Below are 18,414 nucleotides of genomic sequence, written 5' to 3' on the forward strand. Positions count from 1 at the left end.
CATATCCAACTGCTTCAATCTATGGAATAAGCTAGTATAAGACTCCTCCAATGGGGTGAAGGTTTTCTTCCACTGCAACCTCTTATTTTTAAATGCTGGATTGGGTCAAAAACCTGGGTCGGCAGGGTTTCGGTAGGCTCGTAGGGGTGGGTAAGCATTTTGTAGAGCTGGGTAGGTGTTTTGTGGGGCTGGGGCACGCCATTGTAAGTAAGCGGGAGGTTGAGTATATGTCTGGGCATGGTGGACAGAAATATGAGGGTCTAGTGATGGGAAGTAATGTTGGGCTGTATTATATGGGGTTTGGGTGTAGGTTCAGTGATGGGGTCGAGGCTGGGCATATTGGTGTGACATGCCCCTAGGTCCAAACCATGATCCTGAATCAACCGTTGCCACATCTTCTTTCTTATTCTTTCCAATCACTCCCCCAATACCGTTCTGAATAGCTTGGGTAGTCGCCTTGATAGCCGAGTAGCTCATAATTTTGCTTGATTTAAGCCCTTCTTCCACCATGTCACCCATCTTTACTCCCTCTTTGAAAGACTTTCCTATGGCTAATATCAGATGGCCAAAGTAAGTAGGCTCCAGAGCCTGTAAAAAATACTCCACCATTTCGCTCTCCTCCATCGGGGGATTAACTCTTGCCGTTTGTTCTCTCCAGCGAAAACTGTATTCTCTGAAACTTTCACTAGGCTTCTTCTCAATTTTAGTCAAAGACAAACTATCTGGAATAATCTCGATGTTGTACTGGAAATGACGAGCGAATGCTTGGGCCACATCATCCTAGGTATGCCATCTGCTGTGATCCTGACGAGTGTACCACTTCAACGCCGATCCACTCAGACTCTGGCTAAAGTATGCCATCAACAGCTCATCTTTCCCGCCGGCTCCTCTCATCTTACGACATAATCCCCTCAAGTGGTCCACCGGGTCTCCGTTCCCGTCATACAAATCAAACTTCTGCATCTTAAATCCTACAAATAACTGAACATCGGGAAATAGACACAAATCTTTGTAGGCTACACTTACCTGGCCTCCCAATCCCTGCATGTTTCTGAATGACTGCTCCAGGCTTCTTACCTTCCTAAACATCTCCTCCTGCTCTGGGTTCTTAGGTGGTTTCTCAGTCTCGACAGGGAGGTCGAAACGAGGAGTATATGAGTAATGCTCTGAGGCCTTAAACGTGGGCCCCGGGGGATAGTATTGGTTATCTTGGGTCTGGAATAAGGGCTCACTGGAGGATCGGTGGAGCATAGCGGGTGGGGGTGCCATGAAAACATGGGTGGCTGGTGGATAGGGTATGAGATTGGTTTGGGTGGTGGTGCTGGTGGGGTTTTGGGAAGTGGTGCCTTGGTAGTGGTGGTAAACAGGGAAGCCTGGAGATGAATCCACAGTGGGAGGTTCCTGGGATTGAGCCAACGGCAAGACAAAAGTAGGGTTGACGGGTTAGGATGGTGGTGGATGCCCTTTTGCCCATGTCTGGTACATCTCTGCCATCTGATGCTTCAACTTATGCAACTCCTCTTTCAAATTGACATCAGACTCCTCCTCTTCTCTTGACGGATCAATAACACTTGTATCCAGTTCTTGGTTAGCCATGACCAACTTGTCTTTGGACCTGGTGTTGTACGAGGAGTTGCCAGAATGCCAAACAAACTAACCACTTGCCTGAACTTGATGACAAAAACAAACTTGTTAGCAATTAAGGGCTTAACAGATAGTCAACCGCACGTTGGGAATGCAATGCACTTAAGCAGTTAACCATTTCTCTTATGCATTTGAACGGCTACTTACGTCATCCCAGTTTTCACTAATTGCAATTTCTTTTCCTCTTTTTTTCATACCCGTTTTTTCTTGATTGACTCTTGTTTTTATCATTTTATTCTCTCATTTTTCCTCTCTCATTTTTCAAAATTTTTCTTGTTTTCCTCTCTCTTTTCCCTCTTTTCATTTCGGAGTTATGATCGAATCCTATAGGGATTGCATAGGTATCATGACGCCGCATGAATTAGACCATGCGTAGTTCTGGGAATATGTGTGAAATAAAACAAAATATTTTTTTGGGATTTTCAAATTTTTATAAGATAAACAAAACATCTTGATTACGACAACTCCCCCTATAGATTTAAACATAAAGACTAACAGACTCGATGAGTGAACTGAAAACTTCAAAAGAAAACTGAAAATACAGACTCAAAATGAACTAACAAACTGATAATACAGACTCGAAAATAAACTAACTAAATAGACTCAAACAAACAAAGTCAAGAATACATAAGTGCTTCAACTATTGCTTCAGTTGGCCTTGCTGCGGGCCTTTGTGCTATGTCTTCTTGGAGGTGAAACAAGTCATCCATGATCTCTCGGACAAATATCCTAACTGAAGCGAAGAATGTGGATCTGGTCATGTCTTCACACTTGTTACACTTCATCACAATGTAGTCCGCAATTCTCCTGACCCGTTCCTTGATAATACCCTTCTCCTGTAACAACCGTCCGATCTGCTGAGATCTGTCATCAAAAACTTGTTCAGCTGTGTGATTTTGCTCTTGAAGCTGCTGCAGGTCTTTCTCTAGCTATGACATCAGGGCATAACAGTGTTCCCTTTCTGCTTTGAAATCTTTTGCATGCTTGGTCATTTTGTTCTCAAGGACGATGAACTTTTTCTTCAACCCCACGACTCCATTGTCATATTTCGCTTTTAACTGTTGAACCAAGCGTGCTCGTTCCTCCGCATTCTTGTCCAATTTTGTTTGAGCCCTTGCCAGTTTTCCCTCGGCCTTGTTCAGATCAAAACCATATTCAACCACTTTCTGCCTAAGGTTACTTATAAGCTTTTCATCTTTTGCACTTCTAGCGGGGTTTTCGGCTGCTATTTTCATTTCCTGAATTTGGGCTAGGAGGGCACCATTTTCTTTGGTTAGCTTTTTCTTTTCACCCTCATCCGCAGTGGCTTGCAAACCATTCTCAAATTGAAGATCTCTAACTTGCTTTTCCAGCTTGCTTATGGCGGTCCTATACTCATTTTCTTTGGCCAACCAATCCCATTGTTCCTGTGACGCCTCGACAAATTCTTGAAGATGGGGTCTTTTGGCTGGTCTTCCAAACTCAACACTTCTTTTGTACCATGCAAGGTAATCGGGCGAGACTTCACTCTTGGATAGATCACGCACTTGGGTGTTTGCTGTCAAGTACTGACACTCACTCCAGATCTGGCGAACTGCCGCTTCATGAAACTGACCATCAGAACCAATCTCGACTACCTGAGTACTAAGGTCTTCATCCTTTGGAATTATTTGACATCTCCCTAGCTGTCTCAAAACCCGGTACGGAGCATAAGACTGTATACTTCTGAGACCCAGCAGGAGGAAGTGAGGACCGGTGGCCGGAATATATATGATTTCATCAACAGGAAGCCAACCCAACTTCCATTCTATTTGATTGGCAGTGATGGAGCGGAGGCAAGATATCTATTCTGCGACCCCTTCTGTCATGTTGAACCCGTCGACCCTTTTATAAAACTCCTCTATGCAGCTCTCTCCCATTGACCCATGGTTCATGTACAGGGGACGATGACATAGATGCTCAGTTATCCACATTTATAGAAACATAGTTACACCCTTCGAAAAAGTCTGCTCTGGCTTTGCAGGTTGTGAGAGCTTGGAATATTTCAGACACTATCATGGGTGCTAGGGTGCTTTTGGCCTAGGTAAGCAAAGTGTTGACGACCCCGGCTACCCGTACATCGATATTTACATCCTTCCTTAGAAACACTAAAAGACCCAAAAATACTACCATGAAGGCGAAGCATCTATGCTCTTCCCATTTTAGTCGATTCCCTTTGTTGCAAATTTTGCTCTCCAGGTTTTCGAATCCCTCTATGTGTCTGTACCACTGATATATGAACTGTGGAGTTGAAAAACCAACTGCCAAATCTGCATATTGGACCCCCTACTTATTTTTAGCAGATTAAGAAACTTATGAGGGGTGACGGCTCTCGGAGCAACTAGATATTTATGTCTAAGCTTCGGTACTCCCAACATAACCGGCTATCTCTTCTAAAGTGGGTGTGAGTTCAAAGTCCGAGAAATGAAACACATTATGGGATAGATCCCAAAATGTAACCAATGCTTTTATTATGTATCCTCTAGGCTTGATCCTCAATAACCCGGTGAGACCCCCCAAGTACTGGTTGACCACATCTCGTCCTGATTTTCCCAGATATTTCCACCACATGTACAGTTCCAAAGGAATCTTGGTCATGACCTTCATTGGTCGTGAAAGATTTTAGGGCTGTGCTTGCTAAGTGGCCAAAATTTGACAAAAACACAGTTAGCGGCTATTCTTGCAAAAAAGCCTTTCGGCATCCCGTCGGAACATTCGGCTATTTAGACAAGAACGACATGACCCACTTTATTTACGACAAAATGACGATGCCTCATATATTTTTTCCAATTTTTTTCAAAAAGCGGGGCTGGACCCGATGAGGGTTGCCTACGTATCCCACATTCGGTGAGAATCAAACCCGGGTAGTTCGGCCAATTTTGACATAACTGAAAAGTATAAACACTTTGAAATGATTTTTCTACTCTTTTCTCTCTTTTTTTTCAAAACTTTTCGGCAGAGTTTCGGGATGTTTTGGATACCAGATTTTGGGCAACGGATGAAATTTTCTCTCATTCTCCACACTTGGTCTTTTTTTTCCTATCAATTTTTTTGTGTTCCTCACTTAACCTAGGAGCCGATCAACATGCAGTCTGAAACAAATTTAATGCATAGGTAGCACATAAAAATGCATCAGGTTGGTCTTTTATTTTCGGGTACGCCTGTCCTAGATGGACCCAACCCCTGTGTTGAGTCCCCAAAGTCAAATGCATATGATGCAAACAAGCGTTCCTACTAGGGATCCGGCATGAGGCTGAGTTATTCTAAGTTAAAAAACCTGGGTATGTTGTTCTAGACTTGTGTACCCGAGCGGACAACTCGAGCTGGGAGGGGGGGCTACGTACCGGGAACTAAAAGGCCATCCGGCTTTGTAACTCGTCCGAGCCTCTTTCTTAATTAAGGTATGACACTAATAGAAAAGAAGTCATGCTAGTGTGCACTTCCCCGATGATGAGAGGAGAAGGGTTTCGTAGCAATTTTTATACAGTTCAAATAATATCAAAGCGGTAAAAAGCGATATTTAGCACATTAGGCCCAAACACGTAAAGATCAGATAATAAACAAAGCCAATTATAACAATTATTCTAAGCTCGAATTCTAAACCCTGAACCAGAGATTCTAGATTCTAGTCCCCAGCAGAGTCACCAGAGCTGTCACACCTCCTTTTTCTATACCCGGAAAGGTATAAGGGAGTTTTTTCCAATTTAAGTGACAATCAAAATGGAATTATTTAATTAAAAATCAGAGTCGCCACTTGGGATAATTTATGGTGTCCCAAGTCACCGGTTCAAATCTCAAATCGAGGAAAGATTGACTCTGTTTTACAGTCCGCGAACATAGAAATCCGAGTAAGGAATCCTGTTAACCCGAAAGAAGGTGTTAGGCATTCCTGGGTTCTGTAGTATTAGCACGGTCACTCAACTGTTATTATTGGTCTATTTATTTGATTTTAAAATATTTTTGGAACCCATGTGCATTTTATTCCTTTTAAACTGCTTTTAATAATCAAATTATTACACAATTAATTATTGATTACACATTGCGAATCATGTCACGGAAATCGTACCCACGATCCACAACATATTTATTTTAATTAACAACATTAAATTATGGTCGGATCACATAAATGTACCCCCTGATTTTTAGAAATTAAGCATCACGACCATGTCATGAGAATCGTACCCGTAGCCATGATAATTATTTAATTAACGCACCTAAAGCAACTATGAAAGTTCGAAGCATTTTCTAAACTAACTTTGTAGTTATGTGAGGGCCATATGATATGGATTTTATTTGTGTATGACGCACCTCAAATTATTTTAGAGAAAAGGTTTGTATATATTTTTTGAAGACAAACTAAAGATATTCCTACTTATCTAATTTTTTTTTTAAAATAAGTAACACTACCACGTTACAGAAATCGTACCCATAGTTGTAATAGTTTTACTACGCGCCAAAAGCAAATTACGAGTGTTTATAAATACTCAAATCCAACTTAATCAAATTCAGGGCAACTCTCAATCAGCAGGGGATTATGCAAGTCCAAATCAAATTAGAGAAAAGCAGGGCAGGGGATTATGCAAGTCCAAATCAAATTACGACATCAGAGTGATCATGATTGAATGACAAATTAAGCACACACAAATCACTGGGATTGACTCGATTAAGATTCGAAGATTCGTACAGTTTTTAGAAAACAAAACGAAGCTACCAAACCAATGACGGACAAAGAACACTAGAGAACAATTTCAGAGAACTTATTTTAACATATACACATCCAAACCAAACCAGAAATACTCGTGCAAATGGCAAACAAGCACATTACGACCAACAATCACCAAGATTTAAACAGTTCTAAACCAGCTGAACTCAAACTCTCAATACATTTCTTAATCAAATGCCAAAGATAGGCTACAGGAGATTAGAAATGAACCTGAATCAGTAAACACTTCCGATTAACTTTGCTCGAACGTTGAATACAAATGAAATCCAATAGCTAATATCAGCATAACCAGCAACAGAAGCGAGTAGAAATCAGAAGCTCAGATAGAAATTTGGAACGACACCGGGATTCAGAACTTAAATGCAAACTCCAACTCAAACTTTAATCAAGCTCCATTTTTTGAGAACCAGAAATCAAGAGAAAGAAGAAATGCTAAAAAAACAAAATCTATTCTTGGTGATTTTTTTTGTTGATTTTTCTTGAAATGAAGTAAAACTTGAATGAAATCGAACTCAGACTATATTTTTTTTTGCTTTTTTTTTTGTTTTTCTGAAGAAGGTCGAAAAGAAAACCTGAAGCAATCTCACACAAAAGAGCTCAAGAACCCTAGAAGATTTCTTTTACCCGAGAATTTTTCTTCCTCCTTCTTAAACAAAAAACATACCTTATATATGAAACTCAGAAATCTCGAACCTTCTATTCCATTCTTTCCCAAGAAATCCCCCAAATTCTATCCAAAATCCGAAAAATATTAACCCCCAATCTCACATAGAACGAAACCTGGACAAATGGAAGGCGTGGATGTAATTTCTGACATCCAGCTGCTCCTATCTACCCGAGATTCATCCCAAGAGATCAAGAGCGCGTGAGAATGGCTAAATGCTGAAAATATTATGTCAGAGAGACGGTTATGCCACGTTGGAGAGACGAAAGAAGGGTCCATGTGCAATGCGTTTAGGCAAAACTCGTTTTGAAAACTCAACCGAGTTGGACGAATTTGGGCGAGCAGAATCGAGGATAGGGGTTTGACGCCGTTTCTATGATCCTAGGTTTAGGGTTTACTTTGGGGATGAAATTATAAGGTGGTTTATGTATTAAGAGGGAGTGGGGCGGGTAAGGCAGGTCGGGGAGTGTTTTTTTGGGCTGGACCTGGGCGGGCAGGCGTGGGACTTGGGATGGGAGAGGAATTGGGTTAATTCCCAGCCCGATTGAACAAATCTCTTTCCCACATTCGTTTTATTTTTCCTTTTTCTCTTTTTTCTTTAATAAAATCCTAAAATTAACTCCTAAACTAATCTAATTTGTGAAATTAAGCTAATTGCCTACTCACAATAATAATAAAATTACTTAGTCCTAAATTACAGGGAGAAATCAATAAACTAAAATTAAAAGGTGTAAAATGAGCTATTTGTGATTTTCGTTTTTAAATAAAAAAATAATTACTAATTAATTCCAATAATGTTAAAAAAGTCAAACCTAGATGCAATGCATGTATTTTTGGTATATTTTTTTTGATTTTTAATGAAAATTAAATATGCACAAAAATGCGAATAATTAGTAAAATTCTACAAAAAATCCTATAAAATTGCAAAAATTGGAAAAAAAATTATTTTTCTTGTATTTTATGGGAGTAATTCCTATAGGGCAAAAAATACGTGCTCACAACTAGAACCCAAAAGCATGATATACTTGCTATATTTGTAACCTTATTGTCAATTTAAATTGCTTAAATCATATCGAACTTGGTAAATGAATTTTTAAAAGGTTAAACTTCATTTTCTTGACCGTTAAAAGAAGATTGCCGTTTCCTTGGATAATTGCTCCTTGATGAATTCTTGATTGACTGTTTGAATGTATTTTCCTTTCGTGGAACGGGCTGAACGCCTCGGCAGATTAAATAGATGCATCTATGGTTCGCGTCGTTCGACCCTCCGGTAGTGCACTGTTTAAATATTATGTTGGATTGGGCCGTACAACCTCGGCATGATTTGCGCATGACTTAATTGATTGCTTGGGAATTTTTGATAATTGATGTGACCTCATTGGCCTGAGATATAAATTGTTAAAAGATGAAAAAATATTGAAAATCCCCTATTAATAAAAGAATCGCTTACTTGCCCCATGTTATTGAGCTTACAATCGTTTGATAAAATCCATGACTAATCATATTAACGGTATATTATTGTTGGCCTTATTAAGTGTCGGCGTCAACCTCTCGTCACTACTTCTTCGAGATTAGACTGGATACTTACTGGGTACGCGTTGTTTTCGTACTCATACTACACTTGCTGTACATTTTGTTGTACATGCATATACACATGTAGTAGCCTTGTGGGCACAACAGCGTGGTTGATATGGGGACTTAGGTGAGCTGCATCTTATTGACGATCCGCATCTAGCAGAGTCTCCTTCATAGTATTTACATTTTTCTCTCCTGTCCAATTTGTATTCCAGACAGTTGTTGTATTTTATTTTATTTCCTAGTAAATGCTCATGCACTTGTGACACCGAATTCTGGGATGATTATGGGGTATTCAGTATTGAAAATTTGAAAACATTATTATTTATATTGTAAAGTTCATCTTTTACTAGTTAAAATAAAGGAGATTTATGATTTCAAAAATATTATAAATGAGGATTTAATTAACTATTTAGTGTTGGCTTGCCTGGCAGTGGTGTTCGGTGCCATCACTACCTTTAACAGATTTTGGGTCGTGACATTAACCTGCCGAGGTGAACGACCCTCTCCCATCAGAGTAGTAAAAATTTACCCCACTTGCGGAAATATAGTTGCGACGCGGTTGCACATAGATTTCTCAAATTATTATTATTATAATATTCTTTAATCCTGTTCAGAAATACGGAATTCAATTGAAAACTTTCAAGTCCCGAAATCCTCAATTTAACTCTTTTCAAAGCATTTAATAAGCATACTTGATCTCAATTTCTTTCATGGCAACTAATAAATAAGATCAAATAACAGTATCAACAAATCATGGTGTAAACCTAGAACTACCTAGACATAAGCATAATTAGTAGCTACACACGGACTCTTGTCACCTTGTGCATATGTAGCCCCCGCAAATAGATGCACATATTAATTTATTTTACCTATGGAGTTAATTTCGCTTACAAGATTAGAAAGGAGACTTACGTCGCTCCGAAGTTCCATAACCGGCTCTAACACCTTTCCGACAACTCAAACTGATCCCCATTGCTCCAAAACTAGTCAATAAATGTGCAAATGCATAAATATATACTCTAATACTCATTATAATCCAATTTACAATAATTTCCAACTCCGTTCGAAAAGTTGATGAAAATTGCCCTCGGACCCACATAACCGGATTCCAAAAATTTTCAAAGATAAACATTACCCATAACCCAACGAACTCAAATATATAATTTACTTTCAATTCTATGCCCAAATTCGTGGTCAAAATCCAAAAATACCAATTTCTCATTTTTTTCTTCAAAATCTCAAATTTCTACAAATTTTCATGTCTAAATCCATATATAAACCTTGTATTGAACTCACAACTAGTGAAAATCACTTACCTCTTGATGATGATGATGGAACCCCTCTCCAAAAGCTCTCAAAAATCGCCTAAGTTCAAGTGGGAAATGTGTCACGATCCGACCGGTCATTTTGAGCTTTTGCCCTTCGCTCGCCAGTTCTCGGGCTTAACTAGCCCCGTGTGATGTATATTGACTTATGTAAATCGTCGGTTTTGGTTTTCGGGGTAATCAGAATGAAATTGGAAGAACAGTGCTCAGTTAAAATTTGAAAGATTTGACCAAGTTCTGACTTGTTGGTATATGATCTCAGATCGGAAATTTTATGATTTGATTAGCTCCGTTAGGTGATTTGGGACTTAAGAGCGTGATCGGAATGTGTTTTGGAGGTCCGTACTACAAGAAAGTATGAAATTTGCAACAAATTTTTTTGTTGCCATATATTGAATATTGTTGCAAAAAGTACTTTTGGCAACAACAAAAAAGTTGTTGCATGTCGTTGCAATAAATGCTGATGGGAAAAGTTTTCGCAACAACAAAAGCCATTGTTGCAAAATGTTGTCTTAACGCAACAAAGAATGTTGTTGCCATTAATTATATTTTGGTCACACAATTTTGGTTTATGAAAATATTTAGCAACAACAATTATTGTTGCGATAAATTATTATTTTTTTTGCAACAATATTGCTTGTGGCAAAAAAAATTGGCAGGAGGGTAGTTAGTATTCTGTTATAAAGGCTTTTAGCAACAAATATTGTTGTGGCCACAAATCACTTTTTTTTCAATAATATTACATTTTCTATTGTACAACTAGCAACGCTAAATATGTAGTTGCTACATACACAATCCACAGTTTCTATCTTTTAAAACATCACATATATATATAAATTGATATATGATATATATTTACAAAAGGCAATACAACTGAAGCACTAAGTATTTACATACCTTCAAAAAATAAGTACCACTAAAACATATGTTTTTACTTACAAAAAAGAACAAGAACATCTCCAGAGTCATAATTTCTATTCTAATAACAACCCTAAAAGCAAATTTTCTTCTAGTAACTTGTGCATTGATGAACCATAGCTATGTTGGTTTACTCATGCTCATCCTACAAAAAAAGATAAATTATAATTATATTTTTTTTAATAAATAAAGACTATAAAGTACACAAGTACAGACCAAAAGAGAGAATTTGGGCATCAAAAGAGAGAATATGGCCGTGACTAGATTACATTAGAGCAAAATTAAGCATGATGGAAAAGATTATAGTTGCATATGAATTTTATATTCTGCTACTTGTAAGTAGTAATCAGATCACACGTTTATGATAGTTATTATAATTAATTGATCTTTTGACTCTAAAGAAAAAGATGACTTAAATTTTAAGATAAAAGAAGACTTTTGAGAACACTAAACTCCTTTTGGCCATAAGATTTTCATATACACCAATTTCTTATGGTATTGATGCTGCCAAAAGGTGTAATAATAACAGTAAACAGGAACTCATAAAAAAAAATGATAGTGAACAATCTCAAAAAAGTTACAACTAAGAACTATAAAGCCAAGAAGATGTAAGGGAGAGTAAGAATGTTACAAGAAGATGACAAAATATGGATAGTTCTTAGAGAAACAGGATTCGAGCCACCCCTTTGACTCGGACCAATTTGATTAGACATGCTCCAGAGGTAATATTACAAGACTCTCCACATAACTAAGCACATCGTTTATACAGTTAAAACCAATGTGGATGAGATGAATGTATGGTCGAAATACTTAAACCCAACTCATTTCCTATTCCCTTATCAATTATTCTTAGCATAATTAGTTCAGAATTATAAATTTATTCCTTCTTTTTGCACTGTGGAACCAATTGCTGCACCTAGTAGTCTAATCATGTGGCCTACTAACTTCTGAAGCATTCATCATTACCAACATTTGTTTTATTTCTTGTTTTAGATAACATATTTGTGGCATGTTAGCTTCAGGGGCATTCATCAATACCAGTAATTTCATTTACTTTCTTGATTTAGAAAATTAAACAATTATGCAGGTTGAAAGAAACAATAAGCAAGGGGGATTTATGACAACCAAGTTCGCGTTGTCTTGTAGTAAAACTGCCCAGAATAAGTTTGATACAAAGCCAAAGGTGACTTTCACAAAGCCAACAACTAATTTATTTGTGATACCTGAAGGAAAAATTCATGTTACGAATGGTGGTGGCGGCGGCAACAGCATACTAGATAGGATTATAATGCAAACATGACAGTGAACATTATCAACCAAGGAATTTACTTTTACAAGAGTTAGACGAAGTTTTCTTACCGTGATGTCATCCATAAGTCTTGAGCAACTTGCCTCATCTGAACCACTTAAATTAGAAATAATGTTGAGAAATGCAGCAGAAACTCCATTCTGTCAAACATAGTAAAACTAGATAACTAAATTGGCGTACAAATAAATGGAAAGTAATGATATAGGAACGAGGAAGAAACAGAGATAATGCGACAAGAGTAATTTATAGATTCGGTTGTTTTAATATCTTCTTTTCCGTAATCGAAGTGTTTTTTTCTCGGTCTCTTTGTTTAATTTTGCATTTACTGCTGGTGAACCTCAACTAAGAGCTGGTTTTTTTGCCACTCCGGTTTAATTTTGCAGCTGTATTAACTTACTTCCTGGCATACATAAGCCACTCAGCTAGGCCGGCTGCAATAGGATATATCAAGAATAACTGCATCATGGCTAAATCCCATAACTAATTTATTCTATAAAAAGTGCTTTTCTTCCAGCAGTCCATTCCCTAATCAAACTGCTTTTGGTGTTACTTGTCACAAAAAAGGCAAACAATAATGTTTTCAGATTCTTAAAAGTTGATTATTTCAATCAAATCAAAGACATTGTAAGGCTTTGTCTATCTTGATCTGCTTGAACTTAAGCAACCAAGAGTTGGTTTTCTTGCTACTCAGATTTCATTTTTGCAGGTGTAATAACTTTCTGCCTGGCAATATATAAGCCATTCAGCTCGGCCAATCTTGTTAAGAAATATAGTACCTTTTTTATTTCTTGAGTTCCCTTTACAGAGAAGTGTATTTGTCGTTCTTTTTGCGCTTTTCTCATTCAAATAGACTGTCTTAATCACTTCAAGGCCGCAACTTTTTTACTCCAGGCTCTTGGAGAGATGCTAAAGTTGCTGTTTTGAGCAGTCTACTCTTAGCACCTACAGTGGTCCCAAATCCCACTCTCTCTTGGTTCACACTCTTGCTGATTCAAGGTCTAATACTGAGTTTTTATCTCTAATGAATTTTAAATCTGTGTGACGAGACTAACACATAAAGTGATGCTATCATTTTTACTGTTGTGTACTTTGAACAAAATATTCTTAGGATCAAAAGCAAGTAACTGAAATACCTCATTACTTAGAATATGGGATGCTATTGCCATCATGCTCTGTTTCATTAGTTTTTGGTCTCGCACCATGGCTTCTCGATTTTTTCGCTCCTCCTCAAGCTGAATATTTACTTCTTTTAACTGGCTTTCTACACTTGCTCTTTTACGACGTTCTTCTTCTGCCTCTTTTTGTTGTGCTTGCAGTTTCTCTTGAATTCCATTCATGGATCTCCTACTTGTTGACTTAACTCCCAATCCTTGACCACAACAATAACTTGACATTTCTCCAACAACTTTCACAAATGCATCATTAATGCTTCCAAATCAATATCCTCTTCAATTTCTTGAATTTGTTCAACAACATATTCTTTCACCTTATCCTACAATTTTTTTTATACAGGCTTTAACTTTCAATATTTATTTCTACAGACTCGCATTTTCTAGGAATAAGTATAAGAGTTTCGCACGTACATTTAATTCAGCAGAGGCATCATTAATCCAATGTCCGTTCTTCATGTGAGTCAATTCCCAAAGTTTCTGCAAGTTTGGCTCTTTTCCGGTGCTTGTATTTCTCTACCAAAACAAATCAAATTATGATATTAAATAAAAATAACTAAAATTTATCAAAATAACGACATATGTTACCTGTTCAAAAGATACTGCCTGGAAGGATTTTCTGCCGCAAATATGATTAATTTCTTGTTTTGCCTTATTGGTTCTATTTGGCTCACTCATTCTCTGCATTGAATTTGAATCTGTAAATATATTGAAGCAGTATAGAACAACAACACTAAAGGCAGCAAAGCAACTATTATGGATCATTCTAAAATAGATTCTCCATCATAATTCTCCTTTTCAGTATACTGAAGCAAAACTGGTTTCATTTTATCTATCGTGGTTTTAGATAAAAGACAGATAAAGTCAACAGATACTAAAACTACCAGACTTAAGTTTCCAGAGAACACAAATAAAAAACTCTCAACCTCTTAATAAGATTAAGTACAGAGGAACAATCCCATATTTATCAATAAGTTTGTACAAAACTCCAAAGAAAGAGTTGCTAATCTAACTCATTTCTCGACCTACTCAACTAAAGGTGGCTCTACAAGTTGCAAATATTGATGATTTGTCCGCCATGAAAATATAATGCACTACAAACAGCAGTGTCATTTGTCAACTCAGAAACTCGATCAAGAAACAATGGGAAGAGGAAAAGCATCATGAAAATTATTATCCGTACAAAATTCGATTCGAATCTAACAATTACAATTTAGTTATAACTCAGAAGAAATCAAATAAAGCTATGTGTAGAGAGCAAATTAAAAAGGTGAGAAATGCTTTTCTGTAATTAACAGTGATGCAGCAGATATGCTATGCATCTTATCCAAAATAAGAAAATAAATTATGCTATGTTTAGGAATCCAAAATAAAGTATACACATCTCTCTCTTACTCTATAGACTAGATCTGTCTTTCTTGAATAGTAGTCTGCTCTTATTTCTTTTTCATTTTTCTGATAACTTGTTTTGAAAGGAGGGTTGGGATTAATAATATCATAAGTTGATATGATACTACAGTTACAATAGTAGTCTAGGTTCTATGCAGAGGAATTAGAGAGAACAACCATACAAATGTGTAAACTGTAAATATTTGTGCTCATCGAAGAGAGAGAACAGAACCACATAGTATTCTCGAATTAGTACAAAAATAACTACACCTCAATATTAGTTACCTTAAAAGTATCAGAATCAAAATATTCAACCAAGAACTTCCATTCAGCTTCATTAACATCGGTTGGCATGTTCTGCAAGCGTTCCTCCTTTGTAGCATATTTCTTGAAATGATCATAGAGCCTACTACGACGATATCTATACAAATTATTAGCTGTTTTAAGGATAGTATCCCGATTGTGTTTTGTGTCTGGAAGTTGAAAGGTGTCCTGAATTCAAGACACACTTAAGTGAACTTACTTAAAATAGAATTTCGATTGCCTGCCAATCTCACCAGTAGGGTTTGGGGAGGGTAGAGTGTACCTAGACCTTACCCCTACCCCAGAGGGGGTAGAGAGGCTATTTCTTGGAGACCCTCGGCTCAGAGACATTAGATTTGAATCCCAAAACGTCTCTGTTTCAACTGATCCTGTATTATCAAAAGCGAAAAGCGCAGAAAAGCTCTAAGGTTTATTGGGGCTTTAAGCGCAAAGCACAAATAAAGCGGGGCTTTAATAAAGAAAGGCGCAAATGGAGAAACACTACAAATATGCATGTGTTGTTCTAACTAATATCTACAAGCATGATTGCAAAATATATGGACAAAGAAACTGAAGAAAATTTACGATAAAGTAAAATATTAATTGTTTAGTGTCGCTTCTTTAGCATTGCGCCCATTGGCAAGGAAAATTATGCCTTAGAGCCTTGCTGACAATACTGAAGTACCCACTAAGCGAGGCGAAACACTCAACTTGTTTTGAGCCTCGCTTTAGGGCTTAAGCGCGCCTTTGATAACACTGAAATAGGCCCTTTTACAACAGCTTTACTTCGCCAACTAGTAGAATAGATTGCGATTACGTACTTTCGTAAAGCTTATATTTCTATATTCATCATATTATAAAATAAAGAGAGGATGGACGAAGGGAACCAATTAGCACAAGAAATCCATTATGTGTATTACTGGTAAAGGTTTTTCTGAAGAAGATAGGGCATGGGTAAATTTCTCCAGTAGCTTTAACCGTAAGTTTTTCGATATTCTATCTCTAATTCTGTATCATGAAACTATGTCTGCTCATATTCCACAAGCCTATGTTTGTGTGCTATTGACTTTGAGGAGTTTAATGAATTAGATTCATCACAAAGTATACGATAAATTCCTATCTCATTCGCATCAATATGATAAAATTGACTTCTACGATGCAGAATATGAATAACAAAAAAGACAATCATAAATATTGGTATGATAGGAGAAGATGAATTGAAAAAAAGGAACAACAAACTAGACAATAATAAAAGAAAAACCTATGCCAAGTTTATTTCTATAGCATTAGGAATTAGAGGAGAAATCTGGCATAGAAAATTTTAAGATACCCATACCCATTAAGTACTTCAATGATAAAAGACAATCACAAACATTGGTATTTCCATAATTTAGTGAAGCAATCGGGTAAAACAATTAAAGATTGAATTCTTACCGGTTCTTCTTCGGTTAGCCGCAACATGAAGCAACAAAGAGGACACAACAGGAGGAGAGGAGCTCTTTCAAGTAAAACTGATAACAAAAACCCTAGCTAGAATGTTTATTAGTGAGTGGGCTAAAAAATCGGGAAAACTAATTAAAAGGGAAAGGTTTGCCGCTCGATTTTGGCGAAAAATCGAAATTTTTAGGCCACAGCTAATGTATGTCAAAATAATGTTTATTGCCAACAAAAAAACTTTATTGTTGCCAATTATGTTTATAATTTCACTTTATTATGTTAAAAGTTTTATTTTTTGCAACAACGAAACTTAGTTGTTACCATTTATTAAAATTTGGCAACAATACTGTAGTTGTTGCTAGAACGTTGTTGTCATTTTTAAAATTTTAATGTTTATTATCTAGACCATAGAATATGGCAACAACATTAACATATTTGGCAACATATTTGGCAACAATTTTATCGAGTTGTTGCCATTTATCCATTTTAGCCAACAATATTTCAGTTGTTGCTAAATCGTTGTTGCAAATTCTCTACTTTCTTGTATTGGTGGAAGGTTTAGACCTGAATTGGCGAAATTGGAATTTTGACGATTTCCGGTTGATAGGTAAGATTTTGATATAGTGGTCGGAATGGAATTCCGGGAGTTGCAGTAGGTCCGTTGTGTCATTTGGGATATGTGTGCAAAATATTAGGTCATTCGGACGTGGTTTGGAAGGCTTTTTGATCAAAAGCGGAATTTAGAAGATTATGGAACCTTAGGCTTGATTTCGATGTGATTTGATGGATTCGATATTGTTTGAGGTGTTTCGAAGATTGGTACAAGTTTGGGTAGTGGTATATCATGTGGTTATGCTCTTGGTTGAGGCCCCGGGGGCCTCGAGGTGATTTCAGATTGGTGACGGAAGAATTGGAATTTAGTTTTTGCAGTTGAAGCATTTTGGTTTCTATCATAACCGTACTTGTGGTTGGAAGGCCGTAAGTGCGATGGCCCCAGAAGCGGAAGGCAGCCGCAGATGTAGCCAAGGAGAAGATCATCAGGGACCGCAGAAGCGGTGAAAGGGACGCACCTGCAGTTGCGCAGGTGCGAGATTCTAAACGCAAATGGAAATTGGCAATTAAGTGAAAATCGTAGATGCGGTGGATTTGGCGCAGAAGTGACAAAAGGACCGCAGGTGCGAGAATGCTTGGGTCAAAAAGTATAAAAAGTTCCCCTTCGCGATTTTAAGTGGGTTTTCACCATATATCATTCGGGAGAAGGCTTTGGAGAGCTAATTAAAGAGAGAACCAAAGGATAATCTCGTGGAGGTAAGATTTTTGCCTTCATAACTCGTTTATATGGGATTAAAGGCCTAATTAGTGGTGAAATTTTGAGAAAAATCAGTGCAAAATGGGTAATTAGGGCTTGAGATTAAGAGATTTTTGGGTGGGGATTTGAGGGGCCATTTGAGGTCCGATTTTGATGTTCTTGATATGTATAGACTCGTGGGAGGATAAAGATTCTATTGATATGATTTTTGTTGAGTTCTGAGGCATGGGCTCGGGGGCTGAGTTTGAGCAATTTCAGGATTGATGTTGTAAATTGATTATTTTCGTATGGGCTTCGTTCCCTTAGTATATTTTGACGTCGTGATTCTGATTTGGTTAGATTCAATGCGAGTTGAGGCCGTTTCGAGGAGCAAAGGCATCACAGGCTAGAGTTTGGACTGGATCGAGGTGAATAATGATTGTAAATATTGTCCTGAGGGTATGAAACCCTGGATTGCACATCGTGGTGCTATATTGAGGTGACACACATGCTAGATGACGAGCGTGGGGTCGTGCACTGTTGGGGATTGTGACTTAGTTCGTCCCGAATGACTATTTTACCGCGTATTTGACTGAAAACTATTTGCTATCATCATGTTTTGGGCTGAATGGCATACTTGGGCCTCGTG

The 18,414-nt window shown here is 37.5% G+C and overlaps 2 protein-coding genes across 5 annotated transcripts; both read right to left on the reverse strand.

Annotated features, from left to right (window-relative positions):
• Positions 1-1,443: 1,443 nt before the first annotated feature.
• On the reverse strand, positions 1,444-13,573 carry LOC138868167 (uncharacterized). The gene is made up of 5 exons (XM_070159118.1): positions 13,313-13,573; positions 12,230-12,319; positions 2,581-3,308; positions 2,272-2,508; positions 1,444-1,615 (listed from the first exon to the last, which is right to left on the reverse strand). The coding sequence occupies exons 1-5, from the start codon at positions 13,571-13,573 to the stop codon at positions 1,444-1,446; spliced, it is 1,488 nt and encodes a 495-aa protein (XP_070015219.1).
• LOC104230941 (uncharacterized) lies at positions 10,755-16,636 on the reverse strand. Of its 4 annotated transcripts, none has more exons than XM_070160697.1 (8): positions 16,475-16,636; positions 15,261-15,429; positions 15,023-15,143; positions 13,937-14,029; positions 13,763-13,864; positions 13,313-13,671; positions 12,230-12,319; positions 10,755-11,015 (listed from the first exon to the last, which is right to left on the reverse strand). In XM_070160697.1, exons 2-6 carry the CDS (start codon positions 15,389-15,391, stop codon positions 13,588-13,590), a joined length of 531 nt encoding a protein of 176 aa, XP_070016798.1. In that variant the 5' UTR covers positions 15,392-15,429; positions 16,475-16,636; the 3' UTR covers positions 10,755-11,015; positions 12,230-12,319; positions 13,313-13,587. The 4 variants fall into 4 exon arrangements, with proteins under 4 accessions (XP_070016798.1, XP_070016797.1, XP_070016796.1 ...); XM_070160696.1 differs by having other exon boundaries at positions 15,023-15,146; XM_070160695.1 differs by having other exon boundaries at positions 15,023-15,158; positions 16,475-16,634.
• Positions 16,637-18,414: the final 1,778 nt, after the last annotated feature.

This window comes from Nicotiana sylvestris, chromosome 10 (genome assembly GCF_000393655.2).
Source record: "Nicotiana sylvestris chromosome 10, ASM39365v2, whole genome shotgun sequence".
NCBI classification, from domain to species: Eukaryota; Viridiplantae; Streptophyta; class Magnoliopsida; order Solanales; family Solanaceae; genus Nicotiana; species Nicotiana sylvestris.